The sequence below is a fragment of the Carassius auratus genome, unplaced genomic scaffold, assembly GCF_003368295.1.
Source record: "Carassius auratus strain Wakin unplaced genomic scaffold, ASM336829v1 scaf_tig00216649, whole genome shotgun sequence".
Taxonomy (NCBI): domain Eukaryota; kingdom Metazoa; phylum Chordata; class Actinopteri; order Cypriniformes; family Cyprinidae; genus Carassius; species Carassius auratus.
In genome coordinates, this window is record NW_020528678.1 from 9,320 (window position 1) to 33,310 (window position 23,991).

General features: G+C 35.7%; 2 protein-coding genes across 2 annotated transcripts; both read left to right on the forward strand.

Annotated features, from left to right (window-relative positions):
• Nucleotides 1–253: 253 nt before the first annotated feature.
• Nucleotides 254–1,490, forward strand: LOC113098778 (heparan sulfate glucosamine 3-O-sulfotransferase 1-like). The gene has a single exon (XM_026263857.1). It carries the CDS (start codon nucleotides 289–291, stop codon nucleotides 1,198–1,200), a length of 912 nt encoding a protein of 303 aa, XP_026119642.1. The 5' UTR covers nucleotides 254–288; the 3' UTR covers nucleotides 1,201–1,490.
• A 1,758-nt stretch (nucleotides 1,491–3,248) lies between these two features.
• On the forward strand, nucleotides 3,249–18,047 carry LOC113098776 (phosphatidate cytidylyltransferase 2-like). The gene is made up of 13 exons (XM_026263855.1): nucleotides 3,249–3,433; nucleotides 6,742–6,881; nucleotides 7,124–7,220; nucleotides 10,400–10,497; nucleotides 12,407–12,546; nucleotides 13,576–13,634; nucleotides 13,774–13,856; nucleotides 13,995–14,082; nucleotides 14,692–14,760; nucleotides 14,951–15,103; nucleotides 15,396–15,515; nucleotides 15,751–15,854; nucleotides 16,639–18,047. The coding sequence occupies exons 1-13, from the start codon at nucleotides 3,368–3,370 to the stop codon at nucleotides 16,769–16,771; spliced, it is 1,350 nt and encodes a 449-aa protein (XP_026119640.1). The 5' UTR covers nucleotides 3,249–3,367; the 3' UTR covers nucleotides 16,772–18,047.
• Nucleotides 18,048–23,991: the final 5,944 nt, after the last annotated feature.

Here is a 23,991-nt window from a genome sequence, read left to right on the forward strand (position 1 = left end):
ACACTCCTGCCCTGCTGCTGTTGTTCATTTAACACGTTTTACATCTATTTTTTCATGTTAGTAACTTAAATTTGCCTGACACTGAATGTTTTATACATTTTGATATTTTTTTAATGCGTGATTAATGCTATGATTAATTTTTTTTCCCCTGCGGATCTTACTATTTATTTTCTCTGAAAAATAATCAATTTCCTGTGCACTTTCTCTCTCTCTCTCTCTCTTTAGAAATTGACTTCACAGAACTTGACTTGGTTTGTGTGCCACCCTTGACCTGACAGGACCGACGGCATGTTTTGGACGCTCCTCCTGGCTTTGATCCTCCTGCTGTTGCTCCAGGCACAGCTGCTTGTTTGTCTGCATGAACTCCGATCCTCTCTGGCCAAAGTGACTTCAGCGACCCCTTCTGGATCTTCCAATGCCTCAGCTTTGCAACGTCTGCCAGGAGCCATAATCATCGGGGTGCGCAAAGGAGGCACCAGGGCCCTGCTGGAGATGCTCAACCTCCATCCAGATGTGGAAGTAGCCAAAAACGAGATCCACTACTTCAACCTGGATGATAATTTTCGGAAGGGTCTGGACTGGTATCGTGCCCAGATGCCCATCACTCTCCCTGGGCAGCTGACGGTGGAAAAGACCCCTGGCTACTTCACAGCACCACTGGCCCCAAAGAGGATATGGGCCATGAATCCAGCTGTGAAACTGCTGCTGATCGTCCGTGACCCTGCAGAGAGACTTGTATCAGACTACACACAAGTTCTCCACAACCGAATTCAGCAAAACAAGCCATATCAGCCACTCGAAGAGCTGCTATTACCACAAGAACACATCAACCCCAAATACAAAGCCCTTCAGAGGAGCTTTTACTACCAGCACCTTGCCAAGTGGTTGGAGCTTTTTCCCAGAGAGCAGATGCACATCGTGGATGGAGAGGCGCTGATTCAGAATCCGTTCCCTGAGCTGCAGAAGGCGGAGAAATTTTTGGAACTTCCACCTCGGATAAAGCCAGATAATTTCTACTTTAACGTCACGAAGGGCTTTTATTGTTTGCTGTCTGCGGGACATGACAAGTGCCTGGATGAGTCTAAAGGAAGACCACATGCACCACTTAGCAGCGAGGCTTTCCAGAAGCTTTGCCGTTACCTGCGAGTACCCAATCAAATCTTTTTCAGAATGGTGGGACAGAGGTTTGACTGGTGCTAAAGACAGCTGAAAAATTATTGACAGCTCTTACAGAGACTGAGAATGAGATTTAAATTACTACTGAAAACTCATTTTGTAAAAAGAGTGTCAATGGAATATGTTTAAAAAATACAGCAACCAGTTTGCAAGATGGCCAAGCAAAGAGACCAGCATCAAAATCTGTTCTGAACGGTAATACATCTGGCCTACAGTCTACAATTTGTCTTCTGTGGAAAATAAAATAGATCTGCAGGACTTCATGCTTTAAAAACTCTCTGGAGCACTTTTGAATCCAAAAGTCTCAGTTCAAACACTATTGATATGGTTATAGTGTGATCGAAATGATCGGCAAGGTCCAAGTTACTGAAGACACTGAACTTGAAAAAGTGGTTTTCTCTAATAGAAAAAAAAAAGACAGAATGTGGATAGATACCAAGAATTGCATATAATAAGATTAAAAATAAATGGTTGCTTTCAGCGGCACTTGAAGCACTGTACAAAAATACTTCTTTGCAAGATGTAATTATTGTGGTCTAATCATTTAATTCTCATGTTTAATCTACTAATTTGTACTTTAAGATTTTACTTTAATTTTTGAATTGAAATGTCTATTTTTTAAATTAATTGGTTCTTTAAATTAATGAGATAATTTCATAATGTCTTAAGATAATGCACTACAAAACTGTTTTCTATTCAATAAATGTACATAAAGCATCTGTTCATCTAACCTACATCTCATTTGAGTGTACATGATTTTAAGCATATAGTATTAACTTCGTAAGGGTTAAACATTTTAATGGCTACAAAACGACTGATACACCTTTTAAGAGTCAAACTCCCAAACCTACATTTACTGTCACCACGCTCTGTGGTCAATATAAGATAAACCATAAATGAAAAACATTTACAGACAACTATCATATGTTATAATCAGAATTTGCTCTTAATATACAACTTACATGAATACATCTTCAAAGGCAGCGAACCTGGAGTTTTGCCATTTGAATCTCTCGCGATATGAACAGGTAAGGATCCTGCAGATGTCGTCAGCACGCATGTCCGATAGATGGCAGTGTTTCATATGATATGTATAGTGGATGAAAACAACAGAGCCAGGTGTTTTGAACTACTTCTTACTACTTCTTGGGATATGCGTCAAAACGCCAAGAAGAAGAAGATTCTCTGCTTAAAAACACATATACAGAAAGAAATAGGTTGAATGTTTAAAACTATTAAATGCCTAGAGAAATCGATTTTACAGCAGATAAGACAGGTCCAATAGTTTGAGATCACGTGACAAGCCATCAGAAAGGCCATGCATTAGCGAAAGGTGCTTCCTTTAAGATAACAATATGCATTTAATGATGAATGACAAACTAAATTGTAAAGCTGTTCGTTTAGCATGTTTAGTATATATTATTTATTATTTGCAATATATTATTTAGGGAAGAAAATGTAAGGAAAATAATGAAAAGGAGGCATCGTGTCCCACTACTAAACTGCCATCTAAGTTCTACAAGTTAGGCCTACTATAAATGCAATACATTATTTTAGATAAATTCTATTTTTGAAAAATGGTACCATTCATTTAAAATTCTAATTCAGATTCTAAATAAGAGTATATGTTAATGTATTTTACAGCTTAGCTGAATAAATTAATTAAAGACAAATCAGACAGAATTTTAGTCGAAGAGACTGAAAAGTCAGCTAATGCATGAATTATATGTAAAGTTACAATGTTATTGTTTGTAATTGTCATAACAGCGGTAGACTACGAATTATGCTCAGTTAGCCTGTATAGATTATAATGAATAATGAAGATGTGTGAAATGTATAAAGTAAAAAAAATATATATATATAATATATATTACAACAAATAAATAACTTTTAATTTCTAAATTATAAAACAATAATTTTGCTTTAAAAATCTAAATGATTTAATTACTGTTGACAGTGTCGTTTTAATATATAGAAGTTCAGTAGTATCAGATACCTGTCCATCCATCCATCCATCCATCCATCTATCTGACTGTCTTCTCAGCACTGGTCACTAGATGGCTGTCTCTTGGCGCACGCATGCGCAGTCGCTCCCTTTCCCGTCCTAATAACAACAATCATTAAAAACGAACAGCAACCCCCGAAGATTGCTGCTTCATCGGGCCTTTATTTTCATCAAACCAAGCCAATCATGACAGAATTACGACACCGAGCAGGGACGGAAACGGAGCTGCAGCATCAAAACTCGGAGGATAAGGTAACGTTACCGAATAAAGAAAGAGATGTGGAGAGATGCATGTTGTTATGGCTATCATTTGAGCTACAAACTGTCATATATGAAGAGAGAGAGAGAGAAAAAAATCGACTATAGGCCGTTATATTTTTGTGATTCCCGCGTGCAAGTGTCTTGTCACAGCACGAAAGCAGTTTTAATGCTTTGGGTTGATAAAAGATAGAACTGTATCGTTCATGAGTGTGTAACACAGTAGATTAGAGCTCGTGATGAGAGTCAGAGCATCATCAGGGGTCTGATGTTCTTCCTGAACTTCTCATGTACTGAATGTTTTCTGACTGTGTCCCAAAAACAAACAAACAAACAAAAAACACACCTATAAGGCTCCAGTGTATTTCTTGCAGTTGCCATGTTGCTGAAATGAAGTTAAGATGCATGAACAATCCCTGCTCTGTTCAGTTCAGGACAGTGAGGTACAAGTCTTCTGGATGAGCTGTGCTTTCTGCAGAGTTAGACAGTGTTTGGAGTGCATGGACTGATCTTCATGCTGTGAACAAATAAAGGTAAAAAACATGGAGACTGAGAGAGACGTGGGCAGATGGGTGAGTCAACATTGTGTAAAGTGTCTTGACCTGTAGGCATGGTCTCAAACCTGATAGCGAGATCACAGTATAAGGTAATAGAAATTATTTGTGAATATTTAGTAATTTGTTCTCTTCTGTATTTGTCCTCCTTTTTTGACCATCAAATGTCAGATTTTGTTAGTAGTATGTGATAATGTTATTGAAAGGACCACAGTCTAAGGAATTGTAGGGTAAACTGTCTTATGTGCAACCTTTATATACTCAGTCAATAGTTCTTGAGAATTTTTTTGGTAATTCGTTTTTTTTTTTTATGTTGTATTATTGTCATAAATGTATTTTAAATGAAGAATTAAGCACAACAGCCTCTTCTATCTTTAGTACTGCCAAAATCTTGGAGTGATGAATGAATAAGCCAAGCAAGCGTGTGTAATTGTAGCTGTGCTTACTAGTGCAATGACAGGGTCTATATTATACTAAATAGATTCATTTTTCATATGAAACACTGAGACCTAATACTTGATCATGCAAATGAAACATTGTGCTGCTTTCATTCGCATATCAACTCTCAGGCAAATTGACTAAATGTGGTCATGGTCTGACTCTAACCTTTTTTTTTTTTTTTTTACAGTAAGTATTTGTCTATTTGTTTTTAAAAGTCAGTATGAAAGTTTCCAACACACTTTGCTTTCATAATCTGACATTTCAGAGCAAAATAGAATTTTCGGTATAGGTTTTGTTCTTTTTGTCCGTTCCTAATCGATTGAATCAAAAAAGACACTGCATTATCAGATTTGTTTTTTCATCATTGTTTTCCCATTAACAAAATTGTGTCATCATTTACTCACCCTCATTTTGCTCCAAACTTGTATGACTCTCTTTGTCTGTGGAAGGAGATATTTTGAAGAATGTTGGTAACCAAACAGTGGATTTTTAACCCTTTTCCCAAGTTTTCAAACAGATTTGTATTTGTGTTGCTGTGAGAGTTAAAGAATTTTAAGAATTCATTCAAGAGGCCAGAGAGAGCCTGCTGAGTTTATTACATTAAACTAATTTATTACATTGTAATGAAACAGAGAAAGATGCTTTGTCCCTGTTTTAGAATGAAGTACACTACATGGCCAATTGTATGTAGACAACTCACCCATATGTGCTTGTTTAACATGGGCATTGATAGTTAATTTGTGGCTGTAACAGCTTCCCTCTTTGCCGTTTCAGTCTGTATCAAAGGCGTTCATGACTGGTATTTATTTATGCAGACTAGTCAGATTATTTGACATTTATCTACATTTACAAGCTTTTATCCAAAGTGGCTTCCAAATGAGTAATAGAACAAGCGATTTATGATAAGGAGGCAATAACATGTAAAGTGCTAGCAAAACAAAGTTTCAAACTACAAGAAGGAGGGATTTGGAAGCAAACTTCTTTGTCAGCAGGCCAGGATACCATGGAAGATATGGGTTTTAAGTTGTGTTTTGAATGTTGTCAGGGACCCATCTGTCCACATTGGGTTAGGGTTAAGGTTAGGTAAATTCCTGTACCGGATAAGGTTAGGTAAATTCTTCCACAGCAGACCAAATCATTTTACAGTGATATTGCCACGTTGAAAGTCACTGAGCTCGAATTGCTCTGCCAGGACATCAACTCATCAGACATTACATTTTTTACGAATGTGACAAATTTAACACAGGCTTACATCAGTCATCTCCTTTGTAGACTGTCACTGATGTTGTGTTTGCCTGGGAATTCCACATTTCCAGATGGCTAACTCTGCTGTCCGCCAGTTTCGTCGAAGTGTTGCTCATACTCTGAGATGGGTATGGGTCAGATCTGGCAGAAAGACTGAAAATGTCTCTCTTAGGAAGAGTGGGATTCCTGATAAGCTATTTGCAGTCGGCGGAGCATTTGAGAGACGGGGGAGGAGGTGGGCTGGACGAGGGAGGGTATTTTTAACTCTGGCATCTTAAATAACAGGATGTAGTCCATCTCCATGGAAACCCTGGATCATTCTGTAGCTCTTGCTTTCAGATGAGTGTCAGCCTTAAATATACGTTAGCTTGAGGGTGCTCTTCGTAATCAGATCCAAATTATTTATGTCAAATGGGTAGAAAGAGGTTTCTGGAACAGTCTTAACAACTGGACCAGCTGGTGCAGACCCATCTGAGGATGACAGCGTGTTGCTGTAGGGATGAAGACAGGTTGTTTGTAATTGTGCAACAGGCTACTTACTTCCAAGGCTGCCTTTATCTGCTCAGAATTACAGGAAAAGCAGTAATATTGTGAAATATTAATGGAATTTTATAATAAGAGCCTTCTATTTTAAAGGTTTAAAATGTAATTTATTTCTGTGATGGCAAAGCTGAATTTTTAGCAGCCATTGCTCCAGTCTTCAGAGTCACATGATCCTTCAGAAATCATTCTGATATGCTGATTTGGTGTTCAAGAACATTTCTTATTATTATCTGTGGTGAAGACAGTTGTGCTGCATAATATTATCTGTAATGTTTTTTTCTGGATTTTTTGTTGAAAAGAAAAGCATTTTCTTTATCAACAATTTATTTATTTTCTGTCACTTTTGATAATTGTATTTCATCACTACTGAAAATACATGTATTATTTCTTGTTTGAAAAACTTACTGATCCCAAACTGTGAAACAGTAGTTTATATAGTAGCCACTATCCAGAATTATTTGCAAACAAGCAAATATGATTTTTGATATATTAATTTATCTGTTCTGTATTTGTGTTCAGGGCTCTGAGACGGAGGGCAAGGAGAAAGATGGAGCCTCGGATAATGAGACTAAGTCAGACTCTGGGGTTCCTGAGGTTCCCGTTCCTGCCGATGACACACCAGAGGTTCTCAACAAAGCCCTCTCGGGCCTTTCCTCACGGTAAACACCTCTAAATCAACAATTAAAATGACTCATAGTAAAGTAGAACACACTTGCATCATGTGACGTGATATACAAAGTGTGTTTAAAGCATCCCACTCCAGAGCAGATTATTGGCATTTTGTTGTAAACAACAGATGATTCATTCATTAAAAAGGCCACCGGAGCTTTTAGTCCTTGCATTAGAAAGATTATATTTCCACCCAATATGCTTTGCGTTAATGTGTTTGTCTCTTCTGCAGATGGAAGAACTGGTGGGTGAGGGGCATCCTCACTCTGGCTATGATCTCTTTTTTCTTTATCATTATTTATCTTGGTCCGATGGTGCTGATGATGATTGTGAGTATGTTCTTATGCTGTTGTTGTAAACACCAAGGGACATTTTTACTTAAGACTTAAAAAACAGGCTGCTCAGATTCCATATTTTTGGGGACAAATCATCTGGTTTTGAAGCTTCCAAATGCAGCGTCCAACATTTGGTTTTTATTTTCTTTTTAACTTATTTTAGTATTTTTACTATTTTATGTCTACAGTATCAGCCACCTGCTTGTGTGGATCTTAAATTAGTCCAATCTCTCGTGTTTTGGTGGCATTTGCACTTTCTTCAGTCTGATGAGCATGACACAGACACAGACAAGAGTAAATTAAGTGCATGGTGAATATGCAATCAGAGAGACATTTGTAATAGAATATAGGGAGCATCTTAAGAGTTGTCTTGAGTTGTGCTGGTAATTTCTAAAATCACCACTGTGAATGTTTGGTGTGTCATGGTCTTACAGATTTAATGACATTGATGGGAAATAAAGGAGAGTGCCAGATTCCAAGTTATGGAAACATCTAGTTACAACTACAGATAATGTTCCATAGAAGAATCATAAACCAATTAATGTTGAGATATTTTTTCTTTGCTGTTTTAAAACATGACAGATGAGTACTGATGTTTATTTATTCTTTTAATATTATTAAACATTATTACTCCGCTGAGCTGCTGAATTGAGTTGTCTTCGAGCAGGCCCGCAGATATATTTGTGAGACCTGAATTTAGACTCTGAATAAACACGGTCCACTTTGATCCATAATCTGGCTACTTCAGATATTATAGCCTGTTATAATGTTCATGTCAACAAATGCCAACAGTATTAATCTATACTATTATGTATAAATATATGGATAAAATGCACTCAAATTAATAGGTTTTTTTTTCAGTGTTGTGTTGTTATGCTTAAGTGAATTCAGGCTACACACTGTTTTAATCAATATTATAAAATATGCACAATTATTAATTTCAAAGTGAGTAATTGACAATAAAGCTGAATAGTTGGGACCTCAATGGGGATGTAACGATTCACTCAACTCATGAGTTGATTTACTATATGGTTTTCTTTAAGACAAATTATAAATGGAAAGTTGTCCTTTTATTTTTGCTTGGACAAAATGCTGCACATTTTTACGTGAAACAGAAATATGTCAAATAACAAGACTAACTTGAAATTTTAAAACAAACCCAATTTTAAACAAAAACAGAAAGGTCTGTCTTTAGTTGTGTGAAACTATACTATATAAAACATCTGCACGAAACAAAAACTGCAGATGGACTAAATGAAAATGCAAATTCACTCTCTGACAGCAGATGGTCGCTTATAGAACAGCAGCGAGACAGTGTTTCCTTGGTAAGCTGTAAACAAAGCAGAGCTGCGCTTATACTTTAATATGTTTTATACAGAGACAAGATGAAAATAAAATATCATCTAAACTTTTCTAAAGACAGTCAGATCACGTCAGAGATTAACTCAGTTTTGTTATTGCTAAAAAAATTTGGTAACTTAAAAAATGCTAAAAAATACAATTAAATATAAATCTTAGATGAAACATCTTACTGTAAATTAGAAATGTTGCCATGGCAACTTACTGAAAGAAGTCCTAAATTTACTCATACTAAAACTGAAATAAAAATGTTTTAAAGGTATATGGAAACATCACAAAATTACAAATACTTTAACTAAAATTAAACTGCTAATAAATACAGTAATAATATATAAATAATAGTAAAATAATGCTGCTGTGTTTACGAGCTCTTGGTTCATGAAGAAGATCTGTAAAGTTGCAAAGACTAAAGTCTCAAATCCTAAGATATATTCTTTATCAAAGTTAAGATACATCCAGGTCCTCCTAAAACGTCTTGTTTTAACACGCCCCCACATCTCTACATCACTAGGTGCGAAGATTTGCATAACGTGTTGCATGTTCACACAAAGATTATTATCAGTCATTATAATCAGTAATTATGTTCCCACTGGATGCAACAACTGCCTCGATTGTAATGGGTTTTATTATTGTTGTCCTGTCATGGCAGTGTTATGACTGGGACAGCGACAACAGTTTATATTGAGGGGTAGGGCTGCACGATGTGTCGTTTAAGCATCGATATCGCGATGTACGAATCCACGATAGTCACATCGCAGGAGACAGAGAGAGACAGAGAGAGAGCGTGCGCGAGAGACAGAGAGAGAGCGCGCGCGAGAGACAAAGAGAGAGACAGAGAGAGAGCGTGCGCGAGAGAGACAGAGAGAGAGTGAGGCAGCGAGCCGTCTTCAAACAACACGAGCGCTGTCTTGTTCTTTCTCCCTCGTGCATATTAATCAATTGACACGATGGTGTCGATGTTTAAATCATTTAAAATTAGAATGTAAGTGTGCTCACCCCATTTTTGTTTGTAAGAAAAAATATAGCAGAAAAATAAAATATCGCAATGTCATTTTTTCCCAATATCGTGCAGCCCTATTGAGGGGCGTAACATTTCTGTCAGACACTTAAAACATATGATGTTTTAGTAACAAGATTCGGGAGGAGCGCGTCATATTCTTAGCCTAATCAACACAGGTGGACCACAATCAAGTAATCGGTACTATAGTATAAATATCGCTCTAAATTACCTCTATCCATTGAAAGTTTATCAGCATCCCTCCTCCACCCCACCCCTCCTCCACACCTCGCTTTTCTGAACAGTGAGCTTTGTAAACATTGACGCGTTTCAGAAGGTGGGGCATAGAGGAGAAACAATAATGTACATTATGTGGAAAATAATGGTTTTTTTTAAACCTTAAACCACATAAGCACATTTCACTACAGCAAATACACCCAATAATGTTCCTTTTAGTAACATGATATGACCCCTTTAAATTTCACCATTATATTAGCAGCAGGTGGCGTTGCATAATCTAAAATCCCAAAACAGATTGAAGAGTTTACAAAATGTGTTATTCAGATTTAACAAACAATACATTTCCATAATGGTGAATAATTTTTTATACTGTCCGATAACCAATATAGTCCTGATATATCATGCCATGTAGGACAAAAACAAAAGATGTAATGAGCTTTATTGACTGCCAGTTAGAGCAGCAAATGCACAGGATGAACTTTTGCTTTCAAAAGCAACTAGAAATAGCACATCAGAGTAGAACTGGTAGGTTGCCTGTTTTTTTTCTTTTTTATTGTTGTCTGTGTGTCTTCCACAGGTGCTGTGCGTTCAGATCAAGTGCTTCCATGAGATCATCACAATTGGTTACAGCGTGTATCACTCTTACCACCTGCCATGGTTCAGAACACTAAGCTGGTGAGACTTGTGACACGTAGCTGCCTGCCACCTTCATTTTCTCGCTTCATTGTCTCTCCCTCGCTCCCTTTTCTCATTATCTGTCACCCCTGATCTCTCTGTCTTTCTCTCTCCCACTGTGTACTGCCTATAATTAGATGGCATCATCATTATCATTACTTCATCGTATCATAATATGCCTGTCTTGATGTCTTACAAGTTCTTTCATTTTCGGTGTAAAAATGTGTAAATACTGCACTTGTTTATTCATCCAGCCATACATGCTATCACCAGCTGTATAGAGGTATGGAAAATCACTCTGGTTTAGACCACAGTCAAACTGTAGTGTAGTTTGTTTTGAATGTTGAAGGAAAGATTCACCAAGTTTTATTAACATCAAAATCCAACTGAATGCCTTTTGAAGTTTGAAAATTCAGTGCTGATTTTAGGAATGTCAATTTTCGATCATTCCCATGGACGATCTTCATTTGATATAAAGATCAATTAATAATTTAATTGTTAACCTTAAGACATTGTCTATATCACGCCGCAACAGCTTGAGGCTGTTTACACTGGTCGGGACAAAACCACCGTTGCAATCATTTGAGTAGCCTGTGAGCCCATACAGTTAAATTAATACAACTTTGTGTTATGTTTTGGTTCATCACAAATTTACAAATATTTATTATTTCTTTTCCAAACCCTCACCATCTAACCCTCTAATTTTGCAGGTTTATTTTCTTGTCATTCACTTTTAATCCTTGTTAGTGTGGTTAAAAAAACAAATTAGACAATATCCTTTTTACTTGCCAAAATGACAAAGAGCGCCTAAACTAACCTAATTATGTTATAGAAATCTCATGGGTTTAAGGCTTTATCTCTCATCTCATTTAATTTCAACACAGTTTGTGCTTGTTAAACGAGGCACGTCAAGTTTATTTTTACAGAGATTAACATGATGTGGGGGGAAATGAAAGCTTTCGTTAAGAATCAAGAATTCATTCCTACAACGTATGACTTGGTTACTTAATTTTTATTGCTTTCCATGTTTATGGAATTTGTATAGTTTCTATTTGAATGTACTTTTAATGTTCACCATCAATAGCTTTAATCGATTACATCTCTTAATGACAATTAATCGATCATCAATTAATCATTGACATCACTATTCACTTGAAATATTTGGAAAATCTGGCAAAAATCAGGTCTCTTGATGCCAAATGTTAGTGTTAATTTGTAGTAATTAATCTGCATACATTTAAGTCAAAGGTTTTTCTGTGCATCTGTTGAAAAAAGTCATATTTTACCTCCGAAATAAGAAAAGACTTTAAATCAATTTTATAAACAACATTAGATTATATTTCAGACAATTACTAATAATTCATAACATTTTCATCATAATTTAAGCAATTTATTTCCAATTCTCATTACTAAAAGCCACAAAAGCATTTTAAAATAGTAATTTTTAAAATGCACCAAAATACAATGGATTTACTTTTGGAAAATCTATTTATTTATTTATCTATCAGTTTATTTAAATAATATGTATTTACTTTTATTACATTGGATTCCTGAGAATTGAAGGAGGGATGCATGCCTAATTTGTATTAAATGATGTTGCCATGCAAAAACAAACAAATAAAAAAATCTTTCTAAACAATGTTTTTACGTTTCTAAACAGGCTTCACCTTCTTAATGCACAATATTTTCACTTATTTTCTTTCGTGATAAAGTATGACATTCCTTGGCATGCATTTCTTAATTTACCATGTTTAAACTGGTTGAATATTTCTTTGAAATAGTCTTTAGGTTTTGTAATTCATAATTACTTTGGCAACCATAAGAAACACTTTGATTGATGCATGGATGTGAAAGGCCTTTGTCAAAGTAATGTCTGACTGCTAATTGTAACGTTTTTTTTTTTTGTCAGGTACTTCCTGTTGTGTGTAAACTACTTCTTCTATGGTGAAACAGTGACTGATTATTTCTTCACACTGGTGCAGAGGGAGGAGCCTCTACGCATCCTCAGCAAATACCACCGCTTCATTTCCTTTGCCTTGTACCTCACAGGTTAGAACCTTCTCTTTCCACCAAGTGTGGTACTTCATTTGATTATTGATGTCCCAAGGCCTTTGGGAACTTTTATAATTAATAGTTCTCACAGTTACTGCTCAGTCCAACAGCTCAATCACTTTTCCACACAGAATGTTAAAGGGAAAGTCAAATGCAGTATTCAAGAAGTGTTTTATGTCAAGTTGAAATGCAGGCATAATGATTTGAGGTTTTTTGGGGTGATGGTTTTTCATAAGCATGGAGTTAATGTCATCCAGGATGTGGTTAGGCTCTGCCTGTCTGTGCACCCCTCGCTCGTTTTCTCTTTCAAAAAGATGCAACACAGCAGATTTCATCATAAGCTAAATGAGAAGCAACAAGTTATAATGTTGTTTTCTTATTATAAAAAAAAAAAATTTTTAACGATGATTATCGAAGCAAGAAGTACAAAAAAAGACAAACTGTCACACACCAAACTACAATATGTAACAAAATAGTGTGAATCACATGTGGTTCAAGAGTAAGAAATATCGACAAAGTTCCCTGCTATATGAGTACTTTATTGATTACTTGTATTTGTAATAACAATTATTCATTTCATTCATTTTCTGCGTAGCATTGCTAGCTGTATATGTTATGATTATATATGTATTATGACTGAGATGGAATGTAAACAGGTCTTTTTAAAATGTATATCAGTGTTCTATTTTTATAAAGTGTAACGATAACATTTATTGGTGTAAAGTGAAACAAGATCATCAGTTATAAACAATATAGTGTTGTCACTTTGTTAGGCAAACTGTTAAAAAAGGTATAAAGCTTCCATGTCCTTCAGATTAGTTTCAGATAATCTTTTCAGTGTGCTTGGTTCGTACTAAATTTGCTTGGAGGGGTTTTTTGGTCACTGGCTGGTTCTTGTCAAACAGGATATAATTAGTGACACCGTGTGACTGGCCTAAAATAGTCCCATAGACATGTTGGGTTAGCATTGGTGGAACTTTGTGTTTTACTGATGTGAGTGTATGTGTTCGTGTATGTCTTTTCCAGGGTTCTGCATGTTTGTTCTGAGCCTGGTGAAAAAACACTATCGCCTGCAATTCTACATGGTGAGTGAGTTTGCTAAAGTAGCGTTATAAACATGTTTCACACAGACTACACGGTTCTTTTCCTCATCATAGCACTGTCTTTAGTCCCAGATTTGAAGTGAATAGAGCTATTCATACCATTCTTTTCTTCTCTCCCCAGTTCGGCTGGACTCATGTGACCCTGCTGATTGTGGTGACTCAGTCCCACTTAATCATTCATAACCTGTTTGAGGGGATGATCTGGTAAAATCAAAACCCATATGACATTTACGCATTTCAATTTTACAATCCATTGCCAGTCAAGAATATTAGATACAGTACAGTTGGTTTTCTGGTGTGGGTGATCTGTTTATATAAGATTATCTGTTTCTGTGTGCGCAGGTTTATTGTGCCCATTTCCTGTGTTATCTGTAATGACATCATGGCTTACATGTTTGGTTTCTTTTTTGGTCGAACCCCTCTCATCAAGGTTTGTGTTTTTAACACCCCAGTTAAATAGTATTTAAAAATCAAATATTGTTACAACTAAAATATAATAAAATGGCTGTGTAATATTTAAACTCCCGTTCAGTAGTTTAGAGTAGGTAAGAGGCTTTAACGTTTTTTTGAAAGAACTCGTCAAGGATGCATTTATTTTATAAAAAATATAGTAAAAGCAGTAATATTGTAAAATATTGTTTCGTATTTTGGAATATTTTAAAATGTCATTTTTTTCCTAGTGGCAAAAATGTATTTTCAGCCATTACTTCAGTCTGATTAGTATACTAACATGCTGATTTGGTGCTCAAAAAATATTTCTGAATTTTTTTGAACAATTGTGCATTGCACTTTTTTACAAGCTTCTTTGATGTTTGAGAATTAATAACAGGATTTATTTGAAATAGATTTGTAAAAACCTAATGAACTTTTTTTGTCAAATATTTTGATTGAATAGTGTCTTCTTTCTTTAGAATAAATACCAGTTGCTTTGGTCTTATGCAGTAACATTCATACTTTGAGTGTGGCTTAACTATATAAATACTTTCTGTGTAATGTGTATCTTTAGTACAGTTCTCTGACTCCTGATTTTTCTCTGCAGTTGTCTCCTAAGAAGACATGGGAGGGGTTTATTGGTGGCTTCTTCGCCACCATTGTTTTTGGCATCCTAGTGAGTAATAATAACCCACTTCCTGTTCTTCGTCTGGTCTTCTCTGATTGTTTTTATATAGATTTGGAAACTTTGGTGATGTGAAAATAAGAATTGCTTTGATTGACACTTGGAAGGGGCTGATTAGTTCTTTTCTAAATGTATTTGATGTGTTTGAACAATAACAAATCACATTTCGTCCCCTCTCCAGCTGTCCTATGTGATGTCAGGTTACCGTTACTTTGTGTGTCCTGTGGAGTTTAACAACGACTCCAACCGTTTCACAGTGGACTGTGAGCCGTCTGATCTCTTCCAGCTTCAGGACTATGGCCTGCCGGCAATTCTGCAGTCCATCACGGGCTGGGTAAAACACACACACACATACACAGTCTGTCGGACACTTACATCTCATGTCTCTCACTCGGTCTGTCCACTTCTCCTCTCTTTGTCTTGTTTCTTTTTTTTTCTCTGTCCTTTGTGTCTGTGATTACCAGTTGCTCAGACACAGCCATCTGCTCACTTTACACTCATTGTGAATCTGTCACAGCTCTACTTGACTTGAAAGCAGAATCCCTTAAATGTAACATATTTTGAAATTGCATACAAATAAAGACAGTGTCTTACACATTTCCTTCTCTCTCCCATTTTCCTTTTAGACCACAGTAAAGTTGTACCCATTCCAGATCCACAGCATTGCCCTGTCTGCCTTTGCCTCCATCATGGGACCTTTTGGAGGCTTTTTTGCCAGCGGCTTCAAAAGGGCCTTTAAAATTAAGGTGGGTGTAATTTGAGCACACACAGATCATACAGATCTGAAAAAAAGAAGGTTCAGTCTTGGTTCAACTATTACCTACAGTATTCTTTACCACAAGGCAGCTTAAGGGGGCCGTCTTTGCAGCAACAGTAAAAGACACATTTAGATGTCGCACAAGGCTTTAGTGTACCTGAGGAGTTTCCTGTCCTTTGTTTTACACTCTGGTCATACGGTCTCTCTGATGTCCATCACTGCAGGACTTTGCGAACACCATTCCAGGACATGGAGGAATCATGGACCGTTTTGACTGTCAGTACCTTATGGCCACATTTGTAAATGTTTACATCGCCAGCTTTATCAGGTAAGATTGTTATTACTGAATTTCTGGTACAGTTGTATGTGGATTTTAATTGACTTTTGATCAATTAAATACAGAACCAATCCAAAGTTCAGGGTGGGTAAAAGTTTACTCTTTGCATATATTAGAAAATGTAATTTTCTCCTGTGATGACGAAGCTGAATTTTAGCAGCCATTACTCCAGTGTCACAGTGTCACATGAACCTTCAGAATCATTATATTAAAATGCTGATTTGGTTCTCGGGTAACATTGTTGTACGATTTAATGCATCCTTGCTGAAAGCAAAGCTAAAAGTATTCACATCTTTACCAAAAAAAATAAATAATAATCTTACTGACCCTAAACTGAATGCATATGATTTTTTACATTTGTATTTGATATTATTACTCATTATGCACTGACTGAAACGAATTTAGACATTCTGGAATTTAAATAACTTGGATAACACTATATAACTGATTGTTGTCCTAGTCAACCTGGCCTATGCTCATTATATCAGCATTTCAGAAGCACTGACATGTCCTTTTGTCTATTTATTTATTCATTTATATACTTACTTATTGTGATATTTTCTATAATCTATTTATCTTTTTTTTGTTATGTTTAAAGGTTTTTATATTCATTTGTTTGGTCTAGTTTTGGATAGTTTGAGTTAATAAGTGCCTTGCTAGGTTACATTTTTTTGTATTTTTCAAAGTGTAAAATATCATCATTGTACTATTATAATCAGTGTAATATTAATCATGTGAGTATCTCTTGAGCTTAAAAACATTTCTTTTCTTTTAGAGGCCCAAACCCCTCTAAAGTCATCCAGCAGCTTCTTGCTTTGAGACCAGACCAACAGCTCCACATCTTTAACTCGCTCAAGGCTCATCTGACAGAGAAAGGCCTGCTCCCTGCCCTGGAAGAAGCAGCCTAGCTCTTCAGACCATCCCAGGGACATCCCAACAGAGTGGGCTGAGAATGCAATGGAAGCAGATTCAGGAATGTATGGAAGTGGGAGATGAGATGAAGAACATAAGAAGGGAAACAACGGAAAGCTGAACCACAACCTAGGGTCATTCCATTTTCAGTGTGTGTGTGAGTGAGTGAGTGAGTGTGTGTGTACCTCTGTGTTTTTGCTTATTTAATTTTTTTGTGAATGTTTGTTTTATGTTTATCTCTTACACCATAAAAAAATATTCTATATATTATATTAAGATAACATTGACGTTGTTGTTACAGTTCTTTGTGAGTTGAACTGTACAATTCCACTTGTGTGCAAATATTCTGTACCTATTAATTGCCTGGATATTTTATAGTGTTTCTTATGTTTCATTTTGTTTTAATGCACTGCTCATCACACTGTCATTTCAACCTCAGGCTAGCCTTTATTTAGTTTTTGCTAACCGGTGTTTCCATACCCCATCATAGTTCAAAATGACTGCGAGATGACTGGTCTATGTATGCTGTAGCTCCTGGAGCTAAGGAGAAGATTCAGATGTCATTATTCAATGTTTGAGAGGAAATTAAGGCCTCATCAGATTATAATTATTTGGCTTTTAATGTTTGTTACAAAGAAACATGTAAGCCCAACAAATATGAAGTAACTTTAATTATATTGTTAACGGTTAATAAGAATTCGCACTGAAAAATACCATTTAGAGACACTGACAAACATTTTTCACACTGAATGTTAAATGTTTTAAGAATTACTGTTTGTGGTCTAAATCATAGTTTTATCATTTCTAGTTTTATTTGAATGTTCTATTGTCACGAAGCAGTTACAAGCTAATCTTAGTCAAGCTACGGGTCTTGTTTTTGTGTGTGTTTGTGAACTCTTACATACTAAATGGTTCATGATCAGGCTGGGCCATCTTCACTGCATGAGACCACGTCCCCCACGTCTCATTTTAGAATTCTATTTCATCTTTTGTTCTTACCATCGCCTGCTGTGTAAACTCTAACAAAAAAGGGTCAGAACTATTGTGTGTTTCGTGTAAGGTGTTTTGTTTCCCTCTTATACGTGATGTCATTAACACACGTGCCATAGACATTATTTATTTCAACCTTAATGGGTGCCATCGAGCAGCTTCAAAAGAGTAGTGCACAGTAGTGTTATACAGTAAGCTGTAGGAGGACGTAATGGCTCAGGATAGTCTGTACATACAGTCCACTGCCATTCATCAATAAAGATCCATGAGCACATACTTTCAGACATGTGTGTATTGACATGACTGATAAACTATTGATGGGTGTTTTTCAGTTCAAATTTATTTTTCTTTTAATGACCACAGGTCTTGAAAGATACATAGGTAGCTTATTACCTGAGTTATGTTCACTTTTGTTTTGCTTTTGTTCATTAGCATGATTTAGATGGACAGCTCAAGCCAAATAGCTTAAGTATGGCGCACAGAGTGGTGATGTTACAATAATAAACACTGCGTCACGCTGCTGAAGAGTTATGACCATAAATGTGTGTGCACATTTTGGAGCCCCTCCATATTTTCTCCATCCACCATCAATGCATGTTTTGTAATGTATTAATTTATTTTTTTCAACTAGTAAACAAACACATTATCTTCATCTGTTAAGTGGTGCTGATTGTTTTTAAGTTATTTCATTCATTATGATTTTGTGTTAAGTCAGTACAATCTGCTTATTTTATATAGAGAATTACATTATATTAGAATATAAGATTATATAGTAGGCTATATGTTTGACGTAGAGATTATTCTATTCTTATTTTTTCCTCTAAGCCAGTCTGTGCTCTGTGTATGTATTAGGCCCCTGTGCTGAAACATTCCCGTACTGTACAAACTCCAGATGTTAACAGAGCAATTTCAAAGTTTTAGAGTCAACAGAGAGTTACAGAGTCACTGATGTCAGGCGGGTGAGCAGAGACATAATGCGTTTGAGTGTGGTGACCGTAAACATTTATAAAGAGACACATTTGTCTTAAATAAAGTCTTAAATGCATGCTAAAATATCTAGCTCTTGTTTCTGTGATGATAGGCCTACATTGCATGCTGAAGTAAAACACTTCTGATAGAATCTTCAGACTCTTGCGCGTGCCGTTCATAGCCACTAGTGGGCACCAAACCATCTTTGTGTGTGTGTGTGTGTGTGGGTAGGGTTTAACAAGTGTTAGAGAAAAGCAACTAACACGGTTCATTACAATGTTATGAACGGGTTTTAAACGGATCATGAACTTCCTTTTTATGTTGTTGCCCACTTATAATGTTATTAAGATTTTTACATTAAAAAAAACATTATAATTTAAAAGTAATAGGCTGTTTCTATCCCGTGGTAGATTGTAGACACCTACTGTTGTTACTGGCTAACGGTTGTGTATGTTTGACAGCTTAATTTATATCCTTCAGAGATAGTGTGTTTTAGGTTAAAACACATAAAAACTCAGTAATTGCATATCAAGAAACCGTCATAGATCTTCTTTTGAGGAGGCGGGGTTTAACCAAACTATTAAGTCATAAAGTGGGTTATTCCACAAGCTGTAGTTTTGGCAGGTTGGCTTCAAGATAAGCTGTTTTTAGACTAACTGGAAAGATTTGAGTTCTGAAACTCACAGGAGGTTTTTATAGTACAATGGCTTCTTATGTGTCAAAAGATAAAGGGAATTTTGAATTCTCAGTTTATGACCCTTTTAATGTGCAGCCTTACTTCTCTTATTCATAAACACTGCCATGACCTTTCATCCTTCTTAGAAAGTATGACACACATACACAGAGAGAAACTGACCACAGTGCGATTGTGCTCTCTGTATTTCTGGAAAATTATTCATGACCATTAAAGTAAAAACAGAAATGTTAAACCCACTCAGACATGTTAAGCTCTTTTGGTTTGCCACTGATAGGAAAAAAAAACCTTATTAATCTCTATTAAACAAATTAACAACAACAGCTCAATATGTTATTTGTCTTTAAGTATGGTCTGTATTTCTGTTGTATTTGGATTTGTAATTTTGATAAAGCAGATAAATGTGCTTTCCCTGCTGCTTTGTGTACAGTGATTTGCTCATTTGTAAATGGTTAATAAAAAGGAAAGCTCAGTATATAGAAATATACTCAAATTTGGTCTATGCCTCCTGCTGTTTGAACTTCCTTTTTTGTGTCAGATGCAGTTTTTTTTTAAATGACAGAAACAGTTTTGTGTTCATTTTAGATGTTAAAATATTTTATTAATTTTTTTGATTTGTGACAAACAAAGAAACACCATGGTGCCTCTCTCCAAGAGAATGATGACAAATGTCTGAGAAGAAAGTAGCTCTATTGGTTGAGGTACGTACAGCACAATTGTAGTCTGCGTTTTCGCCTGTGTAAAAATTCATCACCTCTGTTATTTGTTCTGTGGCAGTCTTGACTTTGCCACTCACTCACTCACTTCCTCTGCTCATGAAGATTGTGGGTTCGAGGAGTGACAGTGCTGCTCTGCTGTTTCTCTGCAGCCTGACAGAAATGCTGGATGTAGGAACTTCAAAATAACAAAAACACTACAGGCGAGCTAGGGGGCAAGATTCAACGTGTTTAGAGGTGTTAATAAAAAAAAAAAAGAAGAAGAAGAATAATCAGATCAGTAGAGGAAGGAGGAAGTAAAGAGAAGAAGAGAGGCTGACTGGAGAGAATGTGCTCTTAGAGTACACTGTGTTTTGTGTGTATGTGTGTGTGAGTGTGTGTGTGAACGAGAGAATGTGTGCGAGAGTGTGTGTGTAACCTTTTGGTCCGATTTTAAAGAAATGTCTTTGAGACTACCTCGCAACTGGGACTTCAGCACCTTCAGAGCTGAAACTGCAAAGATAGGTGAGTAACACTGTGTGTTTATGCTTGTGGTCAAATGTCAAAAGTCTTTTTCCTGTTTTAGGAATTTCACTTGGTGGGTAGATTTATGTGTGATTCTTTGATTCATTGACACAACAGTCCTTCTGTCACTACAGGAACTACGGTTTTGGTTTAGGTTAACAGAGGGATTTTACAGTATGTGTAAATCGTAGACCTAACTGGCATAGTGATGGTATAAAGACTTCACCCTGAGGCTATATAATTCACTATAAGCACTTCTCGTCTGCTTCACAGTTTGTGTTGAATCTCTGACACACCTTTTGATGTGTTGTATAGTCATTGTGACAGGATTATTTGTAGAATTTTCTTTCTAATTTGACTAAATGTTCTCATTAATCTCCAGGCTGTTTAAAAACTCTTGTTAAGAGTAAAAGCATAACTTCCAGCAGATTTATAGTGCAATCAAGTATAAAAAGAGGCAGTTTTACAGCTGTATGTGGTGACGCATGGTGTTTCTGGTCTCATTATGCACTCTCTGTTTGAGATGCAAAGCATTCGTGATTTCCTCCGAGTGTGTAATTTTCACATGCTGCAGACAGGAAGATGCTGCGACATTCTGAGAAACGTTCATTCTCTGCTCAAAATTGTCAGCATACTGTTAAATGCTAGATAATAATCTGCGATGCGGCCTATTACAAGGTCTTTGGTTAACGTTCGCTCAGCAGTATCCTAGGTTAAGAGAGCAGGCGTTTCTCACCATCTGATCATTTTCTGATGGCTTCACATTGCTCTTATTATATAAAGTGTATTGTTACTTAATATTTTGCTGACATTATTTATTCAAAGCATCTTTTAGTAAAGCCTAATTTCTTAAAGTCAGCAACAACAGTGTTCACAACTAGGGTTGCACAGTATTGGTATTATTTTTTCCATATATATATATATATATATATATATATATATATATATATATATATATATATATATATATATATATATATATATATATATATATATATATATATATATATATATATATATATATATATATATATATACTGGTATTCTAGAGTTTTTTTATTATCATTAATATTTATTTATTTATTTACACATTTATATACACATTTTTACAGGCACATTTTGACCATGAAATACAATACAGTGCAAGAATGAACATAAAATAGTTGTCTATTAATTTTGAGATATATGTCTAGGGATCTTCCCAGGAAGACAACCCCTCTTCTCTAACACCATTTATTCGATTAAGCATTGATTCATAAGATGTGATTTCTAGCATTGCATTGGACCACTCTTTCAATTCTGGAGCTATTATTAATTTCATTTTATTACTGTTGTTTTGATTTTATTATACAAGCTTTAATATTTAATATAATCTAATCTATAGCATGGTCATTTCCCCTATTTTTGCATTTAAGGTTACTTTTGCCATCATCTAACACTCACTTTGAATTTGTAAAAGTATTAATAATTAAAAAATACAAACAAATTAATAATTTATACTCTCAAAATTAGGAATCTTGGTGTGATTCTGGAGACAGACCTTAGTGTCAGTAGTCATGTCAAAGCAGTAACTAAATCAGCATACTATCATTTAAAAAACATTGCAAGAATTAGATGTTTTGTTTCCAGTCAAGACTTGGAGAAACTTGTTCATGCCTTTATCACCAGCAGGGTGGACTATCGTAATGGGCTCGTCACCGGCCTTTCCTCAAAAAGACCATTAAACAGCTGCAGCTCATCCAGAACGCTGCTGCCAGGATTGTGACTAGAACCAGAAAATCTGAGCATATCACACCAGTCCTCAGGTCCTTACACTGGCTTCCAGTTACATTTAGGATTGATTTTAAAGTACTTTTACTCATTTAAAGATATGTTCACTGAATATAAATCTAACAGAGCACTCAGATCATTAGGATCAAGTCAGTTAGAAATACCAAGGGTTCACACAAAACAAGGGGAGTCCGCCTTTAGTTATTATGCCACCTACAGTTGGAATAAGCTTTCAGAAAAGATCAGAATTGCTAAAAAACCTCATCTGTTTAGCTGTGCATTTACTGAATGAGAACTGTGCTACTTATTTCACTGTATTTTATATGTATAATCATTTTCTATTTTTAATTGTTTTTAATTAATTTTTTTTTTTTTAAATCATGTTAAATTCCTTGTTTTAATGTGGTGATTTACTTCCTTTAATGTGAAGCACTTTGAATTACCATGTGTATGATATGTGCTATATAAATGAACGGGCCTTGCCTAAGTTCACTTGTACCTTTTAAAATGATAGTTTTAAGCTATTACAGTTTTATTTATTTAAACTATTTAGATTTTAACAAATTTAATATCAGCCATTTAAGTTACCAGCCATTTATTATTAGCCATTTATTATTAGCCAATTATTTTAATGAAAGTCTGCCAAGACATTTTTATGCAGAGCTGTTTTGCTGAATGGAAATGATCAACAGTTCCTTTACTAATGTCACAAACTTAAGCCTGAGGCAAACAGCTTCTTACATCTCTGCTATGATCTCCTTGATAATTCTTTGGGAGCTTGAACCTACTCTCTTCCCTTCCCCTGATCCCAGCGTGTGTCATTGAAATGGGTGAGGTCTGAAGCCCGGGACTGTGTGTGGGCCTGTGGTCCAGGAGAGAGAACAGTGATCAGGGAAGATCTTTTCAAAACAGATCAAAGAGGCTGGCGTTAGGTGGGGATCTTTCAAAATGCTACTTCCTGTAGCTGATGAGCTTGTAACTTCCTGTTTATCTTAGATCTCTCTCTAGCCTTTTCCTCTGATCTCAATGGGTTATAGAAAATGTGACTTTAAAAAAAACCGCTAGGCTACTTAAATCACTGTGACACTGTTTTTTGTCAATTAGATATTGGGTGATTTGTTGCTTCTAGAGATATATTTGTTGTAGATGCTTTCTTCTCAAAGTTGGGGCTTCACTAAGCAGCCCCACATGGAAAAAACCTATATAAACATATATGTTTCAATATAGGTTTTGATATAGGTTTTTAATATATGTGACATAAAATTGGCGGTTTTCCTTTATTATATGTACATATATGCACATATATATATACACATATGTGTACATATATGTACATTAGCTATATAGAAGAAATATCTTGTATGTATACTAGGGTTTTTATGTGGATATGAAGAAGCAATACAGGAGACCTATATTTCCTGTATATGCACATATATGCGCCTAAATTTTGCCTATATGTGGCATATATACGCATATATTGAGCATATATGCAGTATATATACGCAAATATGCAGCATATATATTATCATATATGTGCATACATGCAACATACTGTATATGTGCATATACACTG

Excerpts from the sequence above, each read along its gene's own strand:
- LOC113098778 (XM_026263857.1), top strand. The coding sequence starts at position 289 with ATGTTTTGGACGCTCCTCCTGGCTTTGATCCTCCTGCTGTTGCTCCAG.
- LOC113098776 (XM_026263855.1), top strand. The coding sequence starts at position 3,368 with ATGACAGAATTACGACACCGAGCAGGGACGGAAACGGAGCTGCAGCAT. Across the intron at positions 7,221-10,399 it reads CGATGGTGCTGATGATGATT|GTGCTGTGCGTTCAGATCAA; the intron begins GTGAGTATGTTC and ends TGTCTTCCACAG. Across the intron at positions 10,498-12,406 it reads TGGTTCAGAACACTAAGCTG|GTACTTCCTGTTGTGTGTAA; the intron begins GTGAGACTTGTG and ends TTTTTTTGTCAG.